Source organism: Anolis carolinensis, chromosome 5, assembly GCF_035594765.1.
Source record: "Anolis carolinensis isolate JA03-04 chromosome 5, rAnoCar3.1.pri, whole genome shotgun sequence".
Classification (NCBI taxonomy): domain Eukaryota; kingdom Metazoa; phylum Chordata; class Lepidosauria; order Squamata; family Dactyloidae; genus Anolis; species Anolis carolinensis.
The window spans coordinates 28,688,532-28,713,290 of NC_085845.1; the positions used below are offsets into that span (position 1 = coordinate 28,688,532).

The window sequence follows — 24,759 nt, forward strand, 5'->3', positions numbered from 1 at the left end:
GCTTAAAAAATGAACAGAATTTTTAACCTTGATATGCTTGGTTCTTTTATTATGTCATTGAACACATGACAATTTTGAGTATAAGAATCCCATATATTTATGTTGCAATATCTCACATAATGAATACAGCTAAACACACTGAAGTTATCACATTTCTCAGGAAAATAAAATAAAACATTTATTGAGACATATAGGAAGTTAGGCACTCACCCTGTCTCCTTTTGGACCTGCAAGGCCATGTGGACCAACTGGACCATCCATACCCTACAAGGTTAAAGAATCAGGACATGATAAGAAGATTCAAAATTCTTAAAACAAATGTTTAGATACTTTGGAAGATAAGTTCCATAAAATCAAGTTTCACGCCAATAGCTGAAAATACAAGCTAGTGTTTAACTGTAGGAGAATTAATGTCCAAATCCACCTGGCAGATTTAAAAAAATTCCACTTGCTGTCTGTTAAACTCCATAGCCTTCCTCCCATCTCATTCATTTTTACTTTGTTGTTCTAGCTGAGCTGATTTTTAGAGACAGATTTCTTTTAGGAACTGTTAAAGGGTTAAAACAAAAGGACTTTAAACAAAAACAAAAAACCATGCAGAATTCACATAAAGACTCACAAGGATAGACACCACAACAAGCCTAAAGAAACATTGAAATTCATAGCTATGCTATTTTTTTAAACTTTTCCCATGATCAAAAACCTGGAGCATTTCTTGCACATGCCAAAAAGGGATCAAAAAAGCCATAATCTCTTCTGAATATAAATCCAGCATAATGTATCTGGTTTAAAATATCAATCCAGGCTTGATCTGAGCATTGTATACTTGCTGAAGCAAAAGGAAGCATTGCAGATAAAGTCTATTCCACAAAACAGTATGAAATATGAAATAGCCATTTTGTCTTTGAATAGATGGATTGATTAATAGGCAGTATGATCAGAATAGCATATACTGAAAAAGCTACAGATAGTTTATTCACATGACGATTTTTCTTTCCTTGATTATTGTATTGTTAGAACAATTTTGCAGTATATCATCAGTCGACCCTTTTGTTGGCTTGTTTTAAATCATGTTAATCTAAGCTGGTATTATTATTATTATATAGCAGGTTGAAGGCCAGTGTTTGAGCGTTGAACTAATATCCAAATTTCTGCTTGGCTGAGTGCTTTTAGATAAGTCACATTCTCTTATCCTCAGAGGAAGATAATAGCAAACCCGTTCTGAATAAATCTTATGATGGAAACCCCAGGAAAGAGTCTTAGGGTTGTCACAAGTCAGAAGCAAGTTGATGGCACATTGTTATGGTGTAGCCAACACTTCACATTGTTCTAATGTCCTTTCTGTCTCCAAGATTACCACCCCGTCATTAATGAAGGACCTCAATGAAACATCATTTAAGTTGCCTAGTCAGTTTTATAACAGTTGTTTTTACTGATTAGAAGGAGCAGGAATGGCACTAATACCACAAAACAAGACAAATCTGTCTGCGATGAAGCATGTAGATTTGGTAGTGAAGTATGACAAAGGAACACAAAGGACTCACCCGGGGTCCTGGCTTTCCGTCTAAGCCAGATGCTCCCTGTATGGAAGCATTAAGTGGAAGCACAGATGATAGGGATAACACGAACGACAAGAATGCGAGATTAGTAAGTGGTGGTGATGAACATGTAAAAACTTCTATTTATACACAAGAATACACATTGTTACAGGGTCCCAGAATAAGTAGCACAGTACTGCATTAGGTTAGTTATAATGTACACACAACATGAAGGGCCTGATTCTGATTCCTTTTTCAATGTGTCTGTCCCACAATTTTAGTTGATTTGTACTTCATTTCCAACCTCACCAGACAGGGTTTTTTTTCCCTGTCCTGGCACATTGCAGGCCTATTTCTGGCAGGGGTCAGGTTGGCTCCGTCCCGGTAGTGTGCTGGCCGTGCACTAAGAAGGAGGCCTGAGCCTGTGCCCTCATTGAAGAAGTCAGGGACAACATGGTAGGATGCTGGGGACAGCCGGGAAATGTCGTGGGCTAGTAGCCCACAACCAACCATGATAAGGGGACAAAGCTAGCCGCTGCCCCATGTTTTCTCACACTGTCCCACATTGTCCCTTGGCATCTGGATCTTCATGTGATGGGGTCCTTCATGAGATTATATTGAGACCCTGGATGCATTAGTGCAGTGGTTCTCAACCTGGGGTTCCCAAACTTTCTGGCCTTCAACTCTCAGCTGGTAAACTGGCTGGGATTTCTGGGAGTTGTAGGCCAAAAACATCTGGAGATTGAGAACCACTGCATTAGTGCTACAAACCTCACAAGTTATCATGGAGTGTTTTTTGTACTTTAACGTACACACATCTGGTATGAAAAACTTGTGACGTGGGAGATAAAACAAAGGAATGAAGAATTTTGCTCCAAGGTCTGGCTGTATTTTTGTAATTGGAATGAAACAGTGATAGATCCGCTTTCTGAAATATGGCCTCACTGAGAATTGCCCTAAAATGAGACCAGAAAAACACTCAGCTTGTAAAAGAATACTTGGGTTGCTCCACTGTGCTACAATTTAGAGTGTCTATTTGGGCAAAGGAAAGAGATACATTGCACTGCCAATGATTTGAACTATGCACATCCACCAAATCAACACGACTTCAACAGGATGGAGACATTGTCCAGAGTGGAGTTTTTAATGGGTCAAGTCTGTATGCTTGATTTCGCTATTGCTGAGTAACAGATGAGCACTGGCGGATATTATGTGAACAATATCCGCCAATCTGTAGTCAGAATACTTCATTTGAAAGACTCAGTATCCCAGCACTGTTTTCTTCAAGTATTTTTTTTTAATGCTGACCACAATCCACCCAAAGTTAAGCATTTTAATTCAATTTTTGGCAAAAGAGAGTTAAACATGTACTCAACTTCCATTAAATCCAGCAGATATAAAAGCACTTTGCTTTGGATGGATTGTGTCCTGAATGGATTACATAAAATTGCTACTACCAAGAAAAGGTAAAGCATTTGTTCATAATTAACGATTCAGGAAGCTCCCACGACAAATATTGCTATTTCTTCCCTTACTTTGACTACGGCAACCTGGATAATATTTTAATGGGATTTAAATTAGTTTTCACTGAAAATACATATAGTATAAATGCTACTAACAATAGTGAGTCTGAAGTCATTAAAGTAGAAAGTTCTCACATCCACAAGTGATTGCAAAATATTTAAAGGTGCATATGCTAAAATCTTAAGACTTAAATCAGCAATACAGGTTGAATATTCCTTATCTGAAATGATTTGTAAAGAAGTGTTTTGTAGTACAAATATTTCTGGATTTTGGAATGCCTGTATTTTTATATGAATATACTAGAGATGGGACTCAAGTCTAAACATAATATTCATTGAAGTTTCATATGCACATTATACACATAGCCTGAAGGTAATATTATACACAGTATTTAAACTATTTTATGCATAAAGCAAATTTTGCATACATTGAACCATCAAAAAGCAAAGACACTACTGTCTCTGCCACTTATGTGGACAATTTCAGATTTTGGAGTATTTTGGAATTTGGAGTATTTTGGAATTTGGATTTCCAGTTAAGGGATACTCAACTCGTACTCAATGAAGTTGAACTACTTATTAGTTGTAGTCATTGAACTTAAGCAACAACAACAAAATTCTGAAGCCGTACATATATATTTAAAAATTATAGTAAAACCAAACACCACACAGCATTCCAGTAATGATATGATTAATGTGAATAATTAAATGTAACACTGTTGACACAGATGACAAAAAAATTTAAAACCAACAACTGACAGAACTGTGTATTAGGGATGATATGGGAACAGACTTAAAAATCAAAACAAGACTGATATTTTACTTCAGCATGAGATAGCGTTATATTTGCTATTGAGTAAACCAGAGTTTTTGGTTGCAGATAGAAAGAGAAGTTTGCAATTTGCACTGAAACGGAATAGGTATTTTACTTACTGGTAGACCTAGGGGCCCTCTGTCACCCTTGTGACCTGGTTCACCCTTCAGTCCTTTAAGACCATTTAACCCTGGTTCACCCTAAATATAAAAGTATAAATGCTATTTTGCAGGGGTTTTGACAATGTTATTTAAGATGGAACAGAAGACAGCCAGTCAAGGACACAAATGCAAACTCCCAGTTCTCTAAACTCATTTGATTCAGAGATATCTCCAGTTTCATCTTCACTAGAATATAATAAATTACGGAGACAACTGGTAGAGATCCATTTTAAAATAGATTACATTGAACTAACATATTACTCTTGTCCATTCAGACCATGATAATAATGTACTAAATAAAGCAGTCATTTGTAATTGTAGAAACATATTGTTGATTCTGGGAGTATCCCAAGACCACTTGAAATTTGCAGGACTCTGATTAACGAAATCAGAACTGGGAATTTCACTGGCCAAAAAAAATTGTGAGTTATGCTGCCAGTGATGCATTTTGATGCCTTAAGTGGCTTCTTACAGCAAACTGGATTATGCTGCTCCTTGTGGGAAAATATTCAAAACCTTTAAGCATGCTCAGAAAAACAGAGGAAAGTTGTGATTTATTGGAGACTGCATTTTAAGGAACCATAATGTAATGGCTTCCAAAAACAAATGGATGTATGCATCCAAGTACATATTTAAATTTATATCCCACCTTTTTCCCTGCACAGGATTCAAAGTGGCTTACAATTACAAAGATCATGATACACTACTCTTATTGCAAATAAAAATTAAATACCCATTTGGCTGGAATCCTGTTGTGGCACTTATATTAGTTGTGAAGGCTGTTATACTTTTTCAGATGCGGTTGAATAAGTGTAACACCGAGTGTAGTTTTCATTTTGATTTAGAGCAGCGGTTCTCAACCTGTGGGTCCCTAGATGTTTTGGCCTTCAACTCCCAGAAATCCTAACAACTGGTAAACTGGCTGGGATTTCTGGAAATTGTAGGCCAAAACACCTGGGGACCTACAGGTTGAGAACCACTGATTTAGAGAGTGGTGAGCTAACTTGCTTGTTGAACTCAATATCACAGTAGCCACTGTGCAATCCATTCTGCAACACACAGAATCATAGAGTTAGAAGGGACCAAAAGGCCCCTCTAATACAACATCCTGCTATGCAGGAATAAACAACTAAAGTACAACTCTGAAATGGTCTTCTAACCTGTTTAAAAACCTCTGATGAAGGAGAAGCAATCACCCTATGAGGCAATCGATTATACTAGTGATTCTCAACCTGTGAGTCTCCAGGTGTTCCCAGAAATCCCAGCCAGTTTACAAGCTGTTAAGATTTCTGGAAGTTGAAGGCCAAAACATCTGGGGACCCACAGTTTGAGAATCACTGTATTACACTATCAAGAGGTTCTTCCTAATGTTTAAGATTTTTTCCCCCTTGTCATTTGAAATTCATTGCTACAGCACAAAACAAGCTTGTCCCATCCTCTACATGATGTCCCTTGAAATATTTAAAGATGGCTGTTGTATCGCCTCTCTGTCTTCTCTCTTCTAAGCTCAAGATACCCAGCTCCCTAAGCCATTTCTCAAAGAGCTTTGTTTCCAGACTTTTTGCCATCTTGGCCACCCTCTATATCAGTGGTTCTCAACCTGTGGATTCCCAGGTGTTTTGGCCTACAATTCCCAGAATTCCCAGCCAGTTTACCAGCTGTTAGGTACCACTAATAAGTGCCTGGAACAACTGATATTAAGTAGAATACCTCATAGATGGCCATGGAATGTATGATATAACTTGATGGCATTGTCATCTATAGCAGTGATTCCCAACCTGTGGGTCCCCAGATGTTTTGGCTTTCAACTTCCAGAAACCCTAACAGCTGGTAAACTGGCTGGGAATTCTGGGAGTTGAAGGCTAAACCATCTGGGGACCCACAGGCTGAGAACCACTGCTCTAGATGTACTTCAGTTTGTTAAAACCACTTTTGAATTGCCCAGAAATTGACCAAGTATTCTATAGGTCTGGGTACCTGAATAGTGTAATACTGCTATTTCCCCTGATGTTAACACTATAGTTAGGCTGATATTAACTGAAATACATTTAGAATATGCCATTTATGTTCATGAAATTACACATGAGATGCTACATTAGCAACCAGAGGTTGAACTTTTATCTAGGACAGTGTCCTCTTTGCCACATTGGTTAACAAGGGCAGACATTTCAGAGAACTACAATGCCAAGATTCCTTTACTAGAAATAAGCTAGTGATTTCTGACAAGTAATTACCAGTATGCTTACAAAGCTGCAACCCTGAGGATTTTTATTTTTGCAAGAAGCTGGGACAATTAAATAGGCATCAACCCAGTTCAGTGCTGTAGGGCAAATATAGCCTTCTGCACAGTTATAGTAGACTCAAACATGTTATCCATCAATTGTTCCCAGTGCCATACTACATCCAATACAAAAATGATGCTAAGTTTGCAGAATTGGTCATCCAAAAATTGACATTAATAATTTTGTATGAACACAATACCCATTTTTGGTTTCTTCAGCTTACTATTTATTGAGAGCCTTGAGTAGAAATCTCGCACTATTAAAGTTTTAGAAGCAAAAGCCATGAGATTTGGGATTTGGGGACTCTCAGAGAGGCATGAGCTTGATTAAAATAATTCAGGTTGGATTAGACCTAGTACTGGCAGAGGAGACGTGGCTTGAAAATGTGGCACATTTTGTGAGTCTCCAGTGTGAAGTTACAGTCGTAACTCCTTCCTTCATTTCACTCTTTCTTTGAAAAGCAACTTATAAAATTGCACTTTTTACAGAAAGCTAGAATGACTAAAATTACATTGTAATTATTGCATAACAATTCTTTCATGTATATATTCCTTACATTATACTTTCTGAAGCAACATAAATGTGAAAATATGTGTGTCCTTGCACATGTATATTCCTCATATATTTTGAATAATGCTTTCAGGAACAGTAATAAACCCTTGGCTGGTATCAATAATTGTTAGAAATATAGTTAAGCAGATGGGTTTTCAAATACAACAACTGGAAAAAAATGAGGCAGAATATATAAAGCTAGAGAAAGTGGGAAGCTTGAATAAGAAGACAAGAGTGAAGAAAGCAATCTGGAAATTATTTACTTAACTTAAGTGCATAACACATTCATCCTCTGTTTTTCTAAGGCTAAGTGTAAAGTACTTCCAAATGGCAGAGCTTGAAACTCTCACCAGACAACTAGATGTTTTTACTGGCTTGCTATAATTAACATTATAGAAAGCTAATTCGGGTTATAGTGATGTGGAACAGACACAGGAAATTGCCATAAATCCTTATATTCAAAAGTATGTCTTAATGTTTTATTTTAAGCAGCTGCTTAAAGGTTTAAGAATATCAGGAAAAAATTAACAGAAATGGGAGACAAAGAACAAAACATGACTGAATGCTTCAACATGATTCATGAGAATGACAACAAAACAAATTAACAGAATGAAGTTAGTTGTGGTCTGGATTCTTTACCTTTGGGCCTGGCAGTCCATGAGGTCCCTAAAAAAAGAGAAATTAAATATTACTAAAATCATTACTATAGCAGGGAAAACACTTCACTAATATCAGCTTTTCTTGTCTGGCTATCCAAATATTAGCAAATGCAAGATGGCATGCTGTTCAATATTTATAAGACTGCAAGCTAAATTTTGCAACTTTTGGAATCTGTGTTTATAGTTGAGTCCCAGAACCTATCTCTAAGTTGGGCTCTGCAGTTTGGAAACTTTGCAGATGATGAAAGTAGTGCTCTCATCATGGAGTACACTGAGACAGGAAGCTGTGATAGGACCTTGAAAGGTCTCTCCAGCTGTCTGAATTAATACACCCAGCAATCACCCTTTCCCAGTGTCTTGATCTGTAGGACCTAAGAAACCCTTCAGGTGTTTCACTGCCTAGCTCAAAAGATACATTTTGGTAGGCATTAGTAGAAGTAAGTTTGACCTCAAAGCTCTGTTGTAGACAATGAAGAATTAACTACTCAAGAGAATCAGAATGAAATCTAGTACTGAAATTCCCTTCAAATTCTGCAATATGAAAATAGGAGGAGCAGAAGGAAAACCACTGTCTCTGACCCACTACTGAAATGTCAACTTCTACATGTTTTTGCTCATAGGGCTAAACTAGACTATCACCTTCTTATCAAAACTGATCCGGACAAAAACCACCCTCGCTTCAGAAGTTGACCAGTTACCACTTTGCAGCATTCCACAATCCTACCTGCCTCATCAACAAGTTGTATGATGTTTCCATTCCTCCTCAACACATCCCTTTCAGAAGGTTAAACATTTTTTCTTTTAATTGTCTGGAATTGCCTAGGATATAACAACAATCCACTCTAGCTGCAACTGAAATAACATGAAAACACTCACCATAGGCCCAGGTGAACCATGTGGGCCTGGAGGTCCTGGTGGTCCTATAATCTACATATGAAACCAATATAATTAGTTCATAAGAACACATGGTTATTTGGTCATTTCTCTTTTTGAAAGCTGCAATCCTTTAAAGATTGCAATCCTAGAGTCACAGAAGTGCATCCTCGAGGCCATAAGAAAAAAAAAGAAGAGAATCTCCATATCTGAATATCTTATGATCTCAAAGAGATTATGTAAGTATCACTCATGTGGCTCCTCCCAACTCCAGACTTGAAGACAGGGTGAGATTGGTGGGTATGAGATTGGATTCATTAGTCCAAACATATATTCAACATGGATTGAAAATGGCCATCACAGAATGACATAAAGGCTAAGTTGCAAGGGGATGGGGTTTCTGTAAAAGGACCACTCCTGCCCTCAAACAACAGCAACAACATTTATACTTCTGCTGACAAAAGTCAAAGCCTATAAATTATTTTGAGGAATCAGAACCTCAGCCTGGTCAAACTTAGGATTGCTGTCTAAATATAATCATATAGTCTTCCTTTGCTAGACCATTTAATAAACAATAATGAGGCATTATCAATGAAAATATTTGACAAAATTGGACATTCCAGTTCAAGAGATCCATATGTGCTACCATGGTCACAGGATAATAAACATTAAGTAAGCTCTGTGTAATGCCATCAATACACAGTTTTGGAAAGTTCTCCATGCTACCTGGAGAATTCTGAGAGTTGTACTCGCAAACCTCTATTTTTCCTAATTAGATCTGATCAATATTAATGCATTATTGCTTTGTTTGAAATGGAGGACCATCTTTCACTCTCCCTGTTGGCAGAAGGACACAATAAAGGATTGGAGAACCAACAGTCTATGTTTACAGAAATACTGACATATCATGGCAAGACTTACAGAAGGACCTTGTGGACCTGGCAAACCAACGTCTCCTTTGTCTCCTTTTGTGCCACTGGAGCCCTACAAAATCATTATTGAACAATTGAACAATACTTCCACATCAAGTTAACTCCAGGATGTTTCTTACAATTGTACTTGAAAAGATGTTTTATTTTGTGTTAGATCTCTCAAGAACCCTTATAAGTGCTCCTACTTAATCTGTGTCAGACATACTCCCAGAGAAAAATGTATAAGATTGCAAGTTTAACATATTAGCAATCCCTCTTTACAGCAACATACAGTAGTAGTTTTCAGCCTTTGGCTATCCAGATACTTCAGACATTAATACTAAGAATGACTACTGGTTCTGCTGACTAACGCTATAAACTAGCCTATAACATCTGGGTGCCAAAAGCTGAGAATGTCTGGCATACTTTGCATCTCACATATTATGGTTTAGCTTGTTTATTTTGACTTGCAGTTCAGTATTGCTTATACCCAAGTTATTACTTTTGATGCAGGTACCCACAGTTTGCTGCCTTATTACAGATTTCTAAATGCATGTACAGCCTGTACAGGCGTTCATTTTACATCCCAAATTAGTCAAGGCTCTCTCAAATAAAATATGTATTATCTGCAAATGTTATGGGCAAGGACTGTTTGTACGTGAACTAAGTAATGCTAAAATTTTGCAACATCATAAGTTAGAGGCACACAAGAACTGATGGACAAGTCAATGGTATTATGCTCGGTAGGATTTCTTGTTTTCTGGATGTGGTGAGATCCCATAGGAGATTGCTAATATAGAACGAATTGTTCACAGGAACAGGAACCTGCTGTGCTCTGAATGCTGCCAATAATGAAAACATTTCATGCAAACATGTCAAAGAGTCCAGACTGCATAAATGTTTATGCAACCCTTTTGTTTCATGCTCAGAATTTAGAATATGGTGGGTTTTTTTTTTGCATGATTAGCTGAAAACAAGCCAGTTGGATTACTCATTAAAACAGTGATCTTGTGGAGTGGGTACTAACTGCACTGACCAAGACCCTCCAACAGCGGCATGGACGGCCCAAAGACCAAAAACAAAAATGAAAAGTTCACTTTAAAAAGCTTGGTAAATAATTCAGGGGGCTATATAACTTATTAAAAAATTGAACAGCCACTCTTAGAGGCCTCAGGGTACATACTCTTTTTTGTATGGAATAAAGCAGTTTATAATGTTTTGGTCAGAAAATGAGTTATCTATAGAAGGGAATGGGATGGAAAAGAAACACCTTTCATGGGCATCATGCAGCCCCAGAGCTAAAGTTTGTCTAGATCTCGTTTATCAAGATAGCCATATTCTGACATATGGAATGTTTTTAATCCCTTGCTCATTATTTCCTTCCAATTCTGTTGAAAATGTTTTTTTCAAATAATTTTGAACTGGTATTTTCTTGCAGCATCATAACTGAATCTTGCAAGATATAGTTCCCTAGCTCATGCTTTCTGGATTTGGGATGTTGGGGAGCTGACAGATTTCAGCTGCAAAGCCTGCAGTTCCTGCTGCTGTGACAATTGAAAGTGATTAGAAATTATTACAGCAGGGTTTTCTTTGAGGATGATAACTGAAGAAATTTTTAATTTTGATTCAGGTACATCATGATCATTAGCTATATGACTTTGGAGAGTCTCTTTCATTAGGCCCTAGTATAAATGTTTATTAGATTAGAGTATATAGTTATTATTTATTAGAAAACATGCTGATTAGCCTATTGTGTGTTTGTTTAAATCTTATTGTGGCTGGTAATGGTTAATGAATAATCTAAAAATGTTTAAATATTGTATTGCATAAATATTTCTGAGGTTGCTGTGAACTGCTTTGAGTTCTTTAAATACGAATGATCTGATGAAGATGAAGCCCATAGTGTTGTGATGGAGTCTTCGAGTAGAGATACTACTAGTTGTGTTAGAAGAAGCAGGAAAACTACTTGTGAGCCAGACTCCGATGAGGAGCAATGAAGGAAGAGAATCCGGGAAATACCCACTGATGATGATTCCTTTGAGGGTTTTGAAGGGGATTATGGGCTAGAGGTGGGTTTGATGGGGCGTTGGGCGACTCCAGCTCCGATGAGGATTTGCAGCAACAAGGTTCAGCTGTGGATAGGGCATTAACTGGCTCAAATTCAGAGGAGGACTTGTAAATAAAAGTAAGTTTGTTGCTAATGTAACCTTGCAATCGGCAAGGTGTTTGTTGGGCACTTTTGGGATCTCTGTTTCAGAAGACGTGTTTGGAAGACTGCTTTGGGACATAAGTGTTAACCCGGGTTTTTAGTGGCAATGGGGGCTGGCATTGTGTGGGTTTGCGCTGGATTGTCCTGTGTTGGTTTTATGCATTAGCTGCCATCTTGCCTCCATCGCTTTGGCTCTTTGTGTTGACCATGGACTGGAATTCGGTGATTGAGACTTCTCCCTAATGATGTGGATTGGAACTCGATGCCTGTGACTTCTCCCTAACGATGCGGACTGGAACTCGGTGCTTGTGACTACTCCCTAACGATGCGGTTTGGAACTTGATGCCTGTGACTTCTCCCTAATGATGTGGACCTGATGTGGTGGCTGTGACTTCTCTTTTACGACGCGGATTGGCTTCACAACAACGTTTTGGGGCACAGTGTGCCCGCTGGTTGCTGCGGGTTATTGCTGGTTGCTTTCCTGTGTTTGCTAAGCTCCAACATGTAGGTAGAGCGAGTTTCCAGACGTTTCGGCATAGTTTGTTTTAATCCAGATTATTTCCCAGGAGATTTTTTTTTTGACATTGTTACTTCACACTGAAGAGAAAGTGTTTTGAGCCATTTTTGGTTGTTTTCTAGGCTCTTTCGTGTTGTTTTGCAATAAAACTGAGTTGTTTATATTGGCTGGTGTCTGACTCATAACACATAGTCTGAAAACTCCCTTTCCACCTCCTTCTTTTTCAAAACTTTTCTCAACCTATACACACTCCCACCCACTGGCCATTTCACCAAAGGTTTTGGATTAAACTCTTAGCCCTCATTGCTTGAAATTAAGATTAACTTAACTTAATCAAGGAAACACAGCACTCATCTTGAAAGATCTGAGCAGGGTTGTTGAAGGTTCCTACTCATAGGGTCAAGGCCAACTTGATGGTAATTAATTATGAAAATAATACATAATAGATATGGGATATTCCTTCCTCTGCTGTCTTTTCCTCCTTCAACCTATTGGTTTAATTTTTAGGATTTCAGGATACATAGCACTTATGAAACTATATGAAAGCTTTGGAAGACATATTTACAGTACACACAAACAAAAATGACCAACATCACTTGCACTTCTAGATCAGAAAATGTGAAATATTCCAGCCTAACATTCCAGCTTCAATGACATTACAATCAGTGACAAAGGTTCTCTTGTCCTTGTTCTCCTTATCAAAATACAATGATTCTTTGTTGTGAAAAAAGATCCTTCTTTTTATATTATTCTTTCTGTAAAATATCATACTAATTTGCTGAACTAAGTCTGAGATTGAGAACAAGTGAAATTGTCATGAAAAGTACTATGACTTACTACCATTGGTATTTGCTAAAACAAACTTACTGGCAATCCTGGAAGTCCAATTCCTCCTTTTTCTCCTGGTATTCCAGGGTCTCCCATATCACCCTTTGACCCTTTGAGCCCCTGAAAAAAGAATATTTATGAAAATGAAACTTATCAACATCAGAAGAGAACCCAGGAACATCTATGAGTTATTTATTGGTGTTATTATCACATATTTTTGTATCTTCCTTCCCTAATGATAACTGTAACCAGAAAAAATATTGTGGTAAACATTACTATTCCACAAAAATAATTGTGTTATTATTTTGATCAGGCACAAGAAGGATTGTTTAAGTACCTGCTCCCCCTCAGCACCAGGTAATCCTGGGGATCCAGGGTCACCCTGCAAAGTGAAATTCAACAACATTAGTTTCAATAATTAGTCTCATTATTACTCTATTGTATAATGTTATGTAAATAAGATTGGGCTTTGGGCTCATGTGTTTCTCCTTCTGCCCTATCCGGAATGACTGTCAGGAAAATATGAGAAAAAAGCAGGATTATCAGAAGTAGGAACTCCCATTCATTTAAACCAGAGTTTCTCAAACTGTGCTCCGCCAGATGTTTTGGACTTCAGCTCACACAATCCCTAGCTGGTTGGGATTTCTGGGAGCTGAAGTCCAAAACAATGGGAGGAGCAGAGTTTGAGAAACACTGGTTTAAACTATAGATTTCTAAAACAAGCCATAGTTAACCAGCAACTAAATTTTATTCTTTTTCAGCAGAATGGCAAACTATTGTAGTGGATGGCTTCAGTATCTAAAACCCTTCTCAAGACCTTGATAAAGGGCGTAAGTATCAGGAAGTCTGATGCAGCCGTATGAAGCAGCTGCTGGGGTTATCCTGACATGAAGAGAGGCCATGCTGGAGAAAAGGGAGAGGATGGGAAGGAACTGGGGGAATGTTAGAGACAAGAGCATATGGCAATGTTTTGATAATCAAAAGTTTAGACTGTGAGAATACAAACTGGCAGGGGTGGGTGGGAATTCGCTTCTAATATATACCAGGGGCAGAGAGAGGATAATCAGAGGATAAAATTTCTTGAATGTTGGCAAGAAGGAAATAAAGACTTAGTTTCTAGTGATCTTCATTGTGAGCATATCCAAAAGTTTCCAGGTTCTGACAATAAGATGTTAATCCAGCTTTTGAGAAAATTTAGACAGGCAACACTAACCTATGGTTTTGTGTTACATTCACATTTGATGTTACATCCACATGTCAAGGATATTTACTGTAGGAAAACAAATCACTAAAAGATATAAAGACATTTCATAATGGAGAAGATATTTAGGAACAATGTTGGGGTAACACTGTCTTTTTTTCAGGAGAGGATCCAATAGTTTATTGGCCTGACTCAAAAACCGCTGCACTTTGAACAATACAGATCTTCCTTAGATAATGGCCCCAAGAGGCTGTGCATGATCCTTTTATGATGTTTGGTATCTTATCAAAAGATTGCTTTAAGGCAAAGTTAGTTCAGAACAATGAATACATTAACAAAACTACCATTCTTTTACACCTGTCTTGAAAAGATAATAAATGACTTACACAATGTTAATAATTTTTGAAACATTTTTTCTTGGTGATGTCTGAACTGTAAAAAAATACTGTGAGGACAACATGTCTGATATTTCACACATGCCCACACATCCTTCAGTTCTTGTTTATACTACTAGAAACAGTATACAGTATATAAACTAGTAACACAATAGCATATTCATAGTAAAAATTAGAAAAAAATGAAAGCTCACCTTTATCCCTTGCAACCCTTGGGGTCCAGGTGGGCCTGGAGGACCCTAAAACAAATATAATTTATGTTTTAGTACACCATCTTTCATATTCCCAAATTGTCAGACATACATATTCTAATCGTTGTTAACATCAACAATGCAAACCAATAATGACAAAATCAAACCAAAATGACAAAAAATTAGATGAAAATAGACACAAACCAATAGTATCTATGACATCAAAAGATCCTCTATAGACAGACAGTGCAATACTATGTGACAACTAAACTCCATGGTGACATGAAACAAACAAACAAACAAGACTACAGCCATCTAGTTATATTTTAATTCTCAAATAATGTATAATTTGTGTTTTGCAAACTAGATATCTGATTTGGCCACTGCACAAACAGCGTATTAAAATATCAATCATCTAGCTATCTTCCAATAGCTAGACTGTAATCTCTATGAGTTGAAAGAGCAGGAATGGGCAGCTTGGCATTTATATAGCCAAGCATGACATGCTGGAAAGGGGGAACCTATTTCTGTATATGGCAGCAATTGGCTCCCTCACATCATATTTAGGATCACTAGATTCAATTAAGGTCATATATTGGAGTATACTATAATTCATGATTCAATTATACTGATTATCAAGGGCTCCACTGTCTTCCCTCTTTTTTGGCCACCAGATGGACCATAATAAATAATGTGGGACATGTCAAAAGATTCAGGGCTGTGGATTCCTTTTTTCTAGGCATCATTAGAAGATATCCTGCAGATGGGAAAGGATCTTGGGGTGAGACACAACAGTGAAAAATAGAGAAATAAAAGTATCTTCTTGCCACTTCACAACTAAGGATTCAGCACAGCTTCAGCTATCCTAAAGCTGGTTTAGCTTGGCATCTTGGCAAGTTAGGATAGCAGTTAGATAGGCATCTTTCCATTCTTTCAAGTAGTTTCCTGCTTGTAAACTACAGAAGATGAAAGGGCTTGGGCACAAAACATTTTGCAATCACGATTAGTACTTTTATTCCATGCTACACTACTTTTTGTGGTCTCTGTCGAAAACCATTAACTTGTAATGTCGCCAAGGTCTTAACTTTCTTATGAGTGTGAAGTAAAGATGTTTGATATCAGCAGGTTTAGTGGAGGTTTTTGCAACAAAAGCTTTACACATGGGTACTTAATCTTTTGACTGCTCTGCTGCACTAGGACCCTAAATGAAGAAATTCCACTGATGCAAGAAGTACAGACAAGCGAGCCTTGACTGAAGCACCAGAGCTAATTAGTGTATGAAATGCACAAAGGATATGGAAGCCTTAAGAATCCCAAGAACATTTTTCCTAAGAACATTGCTGCTTATATTTGGTTGAATTCTAACCCAGCAGGCTTCCACTGAGGATTATGGAAGCAGAATGCAGAAAAAGCATGGCCATTGTGAAGGTACTAAACCCGAAGGGTGGGTTACACTTTCAGCTTGCTCAATTGAAATGTCCTTAATGATATTTCCCAGATCTAAGATTAGTAACTTCCTTCTCAACTTTTATAGATCACTGGACTGAGAAAAATATTTTAATGGAGTGACATTGTATTTGAGCTCTGGATGCCATTTATACATAATCTGAACCACTGCTATTTAGATGTTACTGAACTTCATTGAGTGAATCAAAAACTATTCAGATGTAAGTGTGGCCCATATCTTTTGCGTTACAACTGGGATATAAAATGTGATTTCTTTTTATTAAGTACCCTTAAAAATAAAATGAGAGGAAACTATCCCAGTCCTTAAAAATGCTCATTAAAATAAGCAGCAAAGTACATGCGCTGATATACTGCTATAATAACCATAATCATATACATGTTTCAATACTAACAAGACTTTGAGTCTTTTTTCTATTATTGAAATGAAGGAGAGATTTGATATTAATTTCCGAAGGAACTGCAACCCTGGCTTTCAACAATGCACCCACTGAGAATACTTGATGTAGAAATATATGTGGTGACAAACAAGGTCAATATCTAATGAACAAAGACACACTCTAAATCAGAAGAGTTATGAACATGCAACACTACAGAAGAAAACAGCTATAAAGCACCGTAAGTCATGCAGTTGGAATTACCGTGACAGTTAGGGTGGTAATCCTCTGTTGGCAAAATGTATTAACAGAAGACAATGTTACCAGATGTTCAGTTTGAAATAAAATACTTTGCTTGTTTAGTAATGGATTTAACAGAATTTAGGGGGCAGTTGGAAAGAAATATTTGACTCTCTCTGAGAAAATAAAGATTGTGAAAACACCAATTCTGCATATTTTGAAAATGTTACATCTTCTCATAGGACAAAATGTACTTAAATGTTTTAAAAGAAAAACAATACCTTAAATAAGTAAACAGGTTACCCATAAGCTAATTAAACATTATTCGTTTTAGAACAGATTAAAGGCGCTCCATTCATCCCAACTGCCACCGCCCCAAAGGGAGAGGAGAAGAGGCAGGCACAGCTCCTTCGTGCCTGGAGCCAGAAGCAGATGAAAGGCCCTCCCAACTGCCACTACCTTGACTGTGGAAGAAGAGAAGAGGCAGATGAAAGGCCTCCCATATATCCCAACTGTCACTGCCATTGCCTCGGAGGGAGAGAAGAAGAGGCAGTATCTGCTAGACTCAACTCCCTCTCTCACTGCCATTCCCCTTTCCTTGTGTGCCATATCTTAATTAAATTAGTATATCTGTGAGCAAAGAACTACCTAATTAACAATTTGCAAGCTGCCCTGTGTCTGAAGAGTGGAGTATATGTACTCTAAATAGATTAATGAAATTAATAAACTGTAGGTAAGACAGCAATAAGAGTAAAAATTAGACTTAAGAATAAGCGTATTGAATGTACGTATTCTGTAGACACATACTTAGTTAGAAAACCATTTTTAAACAATATTTTACTGCAATCTTCATATTACTACAGTTTTCCAGTGAGTATATTATCAGTCACATAACGGTCACACTTTTTACCATCTTAGTGATATACTAACAAGCTAAGACATGGTTATCTTTAAGCATAATCTAGTTCAGTGGTTCTCAACCTGGGGTCCCCAGATGTTTTTGGCCTACAACTCCCAAAAATCCCAGCCAGTTTACCAGCTGTTAGGATTTCTGGGAGTTGAAGGCCAAAAACATCTGGGGACCTCAGGTTGAGAAACACTGATCTAGTTGAAACATAGTTCTACACATGACAAAAGAGTGGGTGAAATAACATATTGGGGGAGCATAGACATGGTTATTGTCAAGAGAAGAAAATTAACAGATTCTGTTTTCACTACTGCTTCTTCATTACTTCTCTATATAGATGGCAAATGGAGCTGAGAAAATTATTCAGGAGTAGTAACAAGAAAGGGTTGATCATCAACAATTGGGCAAAGATATCTACCATGAGTGACTCATCCCAATTTTCTTTTCTTTTAGTCCAAACAGACCACAGACCACTCCATATGGGAGGGCCCCTTAACCACTGGTGTAGAATTTCTGGGAACTACTGCAAGAAGGAGGAAGGAATTGAGAGTTCATCTCCCATGCACTGTCTTTGGGCAGAATTAACATTGGATTTTACTGACAACTTTTCAGTAAAAAGTAATGACCAAACAGTTCTGAAAAGCAATGTGTTGCTTATGCTTTCCCCCTGATACTCATTCATAATAATAAGGGAAGAATAACATATAGTTTACATATAAATTGCTATATAGTATCAAAGCTGACTACACGGTCATCCATATCTACATCAAAGAATGAATTACTTTGATGTCTCCAATAAAAGACTGATATCATAGAGATCAGAATAATAAAGATTTAAGAGCCAGCTTTTGTAAGCTCTCTTTAACAGATGACTTTACACCTACATTTACTTCACACAAAGTATAGTTATAATGAATGAAGTGTACTAATATGCAGTTCTTCTTAACTCTATGACAAATGGCTTTAACAATAGTATGCTTGTTTATTTTGTAAGTTATATAAAGAGTTTCTTGAAAGCCAAGAAGTTATAACAATGTTTACCGAAGAGAATTAAAGAAAAAGGATTAGAAATACATTTGTCAGAGTAAGATGAATGTGTAGCAAAAGCAAAGCTAATTCCCAAATATTAAATACTGCCCAAACAAAAAGTCTCATATCATGCTTAAAAGACATTGGCAGTGGGATTTGGCAATGTACTAAAATATTGGAATTGCATAAAAAATGACATACAGTTGGCATAATAATTAAAGGTTGCCTAGCTGGATAAGATGGAGCATATGGTCTTGTGTTGTGTAGAGTTTTTAATTGCTGTTAGTTTTATTACATTTTGTGATGTATTAATTTGTAATACCCACTTCTCATTATTTAGTGATTAATAATGGATATATATGCTCTCTTAATAATTCCTGTATACCAAGCAATTACATACAGCAATTTTAAATAACAAAATAGGGCATTTGGTGCATATACTTTATGAAATGTAAGACTCATGATCCTGAGATAGAGAAGTATGGGTAAATGGTGGGCATGTATCTTGGAGCTTTTGTTTATTAAAGTATGAAACAATACAGAATGGCCAGAGCTTGAAAAGCACCTTGCAAAACTAGGCATGGACAGTTTCTTATGAAGAACACAAATTTAGCAAAAGCCAGAATACTATTAATGCCCTTCATTTGAATTAGTGGTGGCACAATTGCAACAGGATAAAAACAGATTTCAGTAGTCGCGAGAGAAATTAGACAAATTCACCTTGACCAGGAAAATAAAGGTGGCATCACTGTGCTATTTTCCTATGACTGGCTTCCAGATGGGTTCTTAGACCCATGATGTTGTATGAAGGGCTGCTTTTGAAACCACTTGTCTTGTGGCACATGCAATTTTTCAGAACATCCTGGCTTCAAGAATCCACCAAGACACCAGACACAGGAGAAAGTAGCTGCTCAGTGTCAATGGCTTTCCTCTCAGATGACAAGGACCTCATCAGACACAGTCTCTGTGTCTTCTCCTTGTTTTGTCCACTTGCCGAAACAAAGTTCCACAGAGCTCATCACATGACACAGGGCAACTTTAGATGGGACTCTGTGAGGCTTTGTTTAGGGAGCATGGAGAAACGGAGCCCAGAGTGCATTTGGAGGAGTCGGGTTTTATCCGATTCCTAATGGCACAACGCGGAGAAACATTAAGGAAAGACAGATCTGAAGGGGGAAAGGACATGATTTGGCAGACATCAAAGGACCTGGATGGGAAGGAAAAGAGTAAGACAGTTCCCTCTGCTGTCCCTCACTGTCCTCTGCTTTCCCCCTGCCCATCTATAGATTTGCTTGACTTCCTTTTGACTGCTGTGGTACTAACATAGTGTGATGTACAGTCTGGCCTAAAGCTGCAATCCAATATGCACTTCCCGGTGAGGTATCGATTTTACTCATAGAGTATATGTGGAAAGTTGCTTTCTAAGAGTCCAAATGTTTATACCAATTATATATCATGGAGTGAATGGGTTAGAACAGAAGTGAGCAATAGTGAGCAAGAACAAGAGCTGCAATCCAACAACACATGGAGTGTTACAGGTTGCATGCCTGTAGTTTGAGGTTTTGGGGTCAAAATTATGGATTTTGATATAACCTATGGATAAATCAAAGGTCATTCCTCAGAGAAGGAAAACCACAAGTGCCACCCACCTCTGACCACCACCATTTTCCTGCCCAGGTATTCAAAAACTGCTTCTATTAGGTTCTCCTAAGAAGGATTAAGTTCTTGCCTTTTGCCACTCTAGTCAGAGAAAGGAATAATTCCCTTTTTCATAAGAGGTAAGGTAGAGTACTTATACCGACTCTTAAAGACTAAGATTTTTAGACTTATACAATATTATACACAATAGCCTTCCCCAATGTAACATTTTTATTTATGCCTTGCATATTTCTGTGCTACTGCATAAAAATGACTTACATGCTAATGACTCACATAACAAAGTAGAAGAAATTACTCAGTGGAATTGCAAACCATCTTGCAAAATTCTAACTTCCTTTGTGGTTTATCTTTTAAATCTTCAAGCACACATTTAGGAGAATTGTCTTCTAGAGAGGAACAGTGCCAATTTCTTTTTGAAACAGCATTCCAGATCCTTAGAGGAGTTGAACAGCTGCCAAACATTACATTTTCTTTAACTTCATTGTAAGTTGATGAATGTCAGAACTTCTAACACAGAGAAGAACAGAAAATCACTGCCAATTTTAGAGGTACAACTGATACAGGGCAGTACTACTGTTCATTTCTCCCTTTAATATTCAAAAACGGAAATTCAAAGATCTTCTACGTGTGTTTTTTTTTTCCAGATCTTTACTTTTTTGGGGTCCAGACTGTATAAATGCTTTTAGATCTATTTCTGTCAGTGGTTCCCAGGCCTAATTGATACATGAAAATAATATATGCAAAGAGCAAAGGGACACTACATAAGGTAAGATTGAAATGATGTTGCTCCTCATAAGGTTGTGGAGTATGCTACTGTAATCTACTCTTTTAAAAGCACATTAAGCTTAGATCAGCAATATAGTCTGCTCAGAAATGACTTGCAGCTGGTCCATGTTATGACACCACTTCTTCTACCTTACCCAGCTGTAAGCAAATATACTTGCAAGTATGCAGGCTAGTACCTTTATCTGCCAGTCAATTTGCTTATGAACAATTGTCCCATCCTGCCACCCCCTCTTCTGCACATCTCTTTTCTCATATTATTCCTAGTGTTCTACTCTTTGCTTTGACAGATTGTGCATCCCAAAGCAACCAACAAAGGCATTATGAAGGTCAATTTTAATCTATTTTATTTACTAATTTGGAACCTGGCTGGTCTTGATATAAACATTTGTGATTTTTTTAATTGAGTTATATGGCTCCTAAATTCAGGTAATCAGCTTTTCCATTGAGATGGGGAAGAGAAGATGGGTGAAGTAGCACAGGGAATGTCAAGAAAAAAACCATTCTGGTTTTAATAATGATTATTTGACCTAAAATACAGATTGTTCCAGTGGAACAATATCAAAAGAAATATCAGAACAAAGAGTTATAAAGCAAATCTGTTCTTTCCCTATCACAAGATGCAAAGCAAAACCTGGAGATGGATGGTCACCTCATTTCTGTTTTCATTCTGTACAATTATGGGAGTTCAGCACCACTTTAACCATCATGACGCCTAAATCCTGATATTTTCACCAGGATTCTGGTGTGGAACCAGAACTCTTTGGCAGAGAAGACTATAGATCTACACATCCCAGGATTCCATAGGGTGAAGAAATGGCACCTAAAGTAGTGTAAAACCACTGTGACTGGGATATACCTTAATGCAGATATGAAAAAACTAAAGGAAAAATACTCTGCAAAAGAAAATTCTAGATTATTATATATACACATACACACACACACACAGATTTGTTTTCCTAGACCACTATCTGTTCCCCACTGTCTATTTCAGCTCTCCAGAAATAATCAGCAGTAATTGAACAATGCAATTTGTATTTTAAAATCACTCTTGATCAATGCTATCAACATGGACAGCATTACTAAATTCCTAAAGATCTACAATTATGCATATTGTGTATTTTTTCTGATCACATACCTGTAAGGCTTCATGAATATTGCCATTGTAGTCAATGATCTCTGTGGCACCTTGGTCACCTTTTTGTCCAGGTGGGCCCTGTAACATATTTATCCCATCACTGAAGTCCCGCAATATTAATTTAACCAAGAGCAAAATACACAATGACAACATACTTTACTCTAAGCTAAAACATTCTTTGGTATGTAGTGACATTGTGATGTCTATGAGATTGGGTTGTAATGAAGTCCACTACCCAATGTTCCTTAGGATCAGTCCCCTTGTCTACAATAATAAAACTGGTCTAGCCTGCAGACATGTTCACATTGAAGATTTCCATGAAGCTGAATTGCAGTGTGTGGAACTGTATAAACAACAACAGAATGCAGCTGGAAAAAGAAGGATTAATGGATTCTTCTCTACACACTCTATTCTCAAACTAAAATTAATGGAACTAATCTCTCCAGCCCTAACTGCTGAGTGAGTTGATGTTTATCTATGCACATACCTATAGAAATGTATACATAGTCATGTTCTATCGCTTACACACTTATGGAGTCAAAGTAAATGTGACACTGCCAATGCAGAGAGAAAAGAATAGTTTTAAATGGAACAGCAAGCCTGGGACTCGATCTAAGTTTGGAGTTTGGTGGGTGAAAAAGGAAAGGCAACTAGTAATACCAAACTCAATAAGGTTACTCACCCGTGGGCCTGTGGCTCCCAGTCCACCATTCTCTCCAGGATCACCCTTGTTGAAAAAGAAATATTGGTTGATAAAAATACAAGTATTTACTTTACTCCATACTTTGTACTCCATATTTCAAGAAAAAAGAAATGAGAAAAAAGATATTTTTTTTCAGTCTATCCCCAATCTATACAGAAACATGGGTAACATCTCAGAATCCTCAGGTGTAGCCCAAGGGCCAGACATTTACATTATGGGCTGCTTATGGTTGTCCTTTTTTCATCTATGATCATCTGCAGCTTTGCTAGGATGTGGTCCATCATTCACTGGGCCAGTCTATTAGACCAGCACAGACAACAGAAGGGAGAGAAATGAAAGTATTGCATCTCCAAATATGAATTCTGACCCATCAAATGCAATATTTCTTCAGGTGTCAAATTTTTAATATTGCAGAGAGTAAGACACTGCAAATCATCTACTCCCAGAACACTTATATTTATGTTCCCATTGTAGCTTGCGATTTTGCTCGTCCCTTTAGTTTGGATGCCTAAGCTGTATTTCTAAATCTTCGATTAAAGTTTTAAGTTACTACAATGCTAGAATATTTGGGAGAGAAAGAAAATGTCATTAGAGGAACATAATTCTAACTCTGGGGATATAGAAACATGCCTGATGGCAGACTACAACTTCAGATCTATGCAGTCTTTCCCCTTCCCTCTCTTCTTGAAACTCCTTAACTCATCCATATTGTCCTTTCCCTGTCCATTAAAAGTAAATCACTTGTCCAGGAGATCCAATTCATTTTTGAAATATGTTGCAATCTCCTCAATATCATTTCATATTGAAAATGCCATTTTTTCAAAAACAGAAGTGTACTTCTGACCATTTCCATTTTTCTTCATTTTTGTTTTTCACCATTTGTGGGCAACCATAAGGCCTCCATGCCACCCCTGGACTTACTGCAGTTGTCCATCCCTGATTAAAAGCTCTAAATGCACAATTTATATCACTGGCTTTGTGACAAAAGCTGTTACCTGCGCTGTGTCGTTGTAAACAATAAAGCACAATAATGGGATTTGAGCAGCCACTGTTAAGGGAATTAATATCTTGTGCCACCCCTGTTTCATAGCCACATTTCAATTCAAGAATTTTAGAAAGAGCCAATTTCTTGTGATGTTTAAGATATAAATCCATATCTGCAGAACAGCATACCGCTTATGTGATGAAACTGGATTAAAGCAAGACATATGAAAGTCAGACATGAACCAAGGGGCAGTAAGAAAAAAATCACATTGTTTTTATATTGGGCTGAGTGGTAGGGTATTCTTCTACATAAAGTGGCAAAGGACATCATGAATGATACTTTATCTTATCTCAGCATTGACAGTAAGCCTTTGAGGCTGAGCAAGGTTGGATCTACAATGCCCTATATCCCAGAATCTGATCCCAGGTTTGAACTGGATTATGTCAGTCTCCACTGCCATATAATCTGGGATAAGAAGATAATATAGGATCAGATCCTGGGATATAGGGCAGGGTAGAAGGGGCTTTAGTGTGACTAATTCTTAAAAGTCTGGGAGACTCGTACAAGGAGATATGGTCTTTCAAACAGTGTGGATCCAATTCAGATAGATCTCTAAATGTCATAACTCTGATTCTAACAGAGATTGACTGATAGCCAGTGAAGCTATTTCAAGAGCAGGGTTATGTACTCCCTGTGACTAATATCTGTCAGGAGCTTGTTACCAAAGACAGTCCCACATTGAGTATGTTACTGTAATCCAACTGAGATGCATTCAAAGCATGTGTTGCCATAGCCAGATCTAGCATCTCAAGGAATTGGT

At 37.5% G+C, this 24,759-nt stretch overlaps 1 protein-coding gene across 1 annotated transcript in view; it reads right to left on the minus strand.

Annotated features, from left to right (window-relative positions):
- Positions 1 to 24,759, minus strand: part of col25a1 (collagen type XXV alpha 1 chain) — a 378,768-nt gene that overhangs the window by 33,646 nt on the left and 320,363 nt on the right. The window contains exons 22-32 of the mRNA XM_062982969.1: positions 22,934 to 22,978; positions 22,252 to 22,329; positions 16,760 to 16,783; positions 14,658 to 14,702; positions 13,205 to 13,249; positions 12,907 to 12,987; positions 9,324 to 9,386; positions 8,406 to 8,456; positions 7,510 to 7,536; positions 1,545 to 1,580; positions 211 to 264 (exon numbers count right to left, since the gene is read on the minus strand). Of these exons, the coding sequence (XP_062839039.1) occupies positions 211 to 264; positions 1,545 to 1,580; positions 7,510 to 7,536; positions 8,406 to 8,456; positions 9,324 to 9,386; positions 12,907 to 12,987; positions 13,205 to 13,249; positions 14,658 to 14,702; positions 16,760 to 16,783; positions 22,252 to 22,329; positions 22,934 to 22,978 (549 nt within the window). The remainder of the gene's footprint in view (positions 1 to 210; positions 265 to 1,544; positions 1,581 to 7,509; positions 7,537 to 8,405; positions 8,457 to 9,323; positions 9,387 to 12,906; positions 12,988 to 13,204; positions 13,250 to 14,657; positions 14,703 to 16,759; positions 16,784 to 22,251; positions 22,330 to 22,933; positions 22,979 to 24,759) is intronic.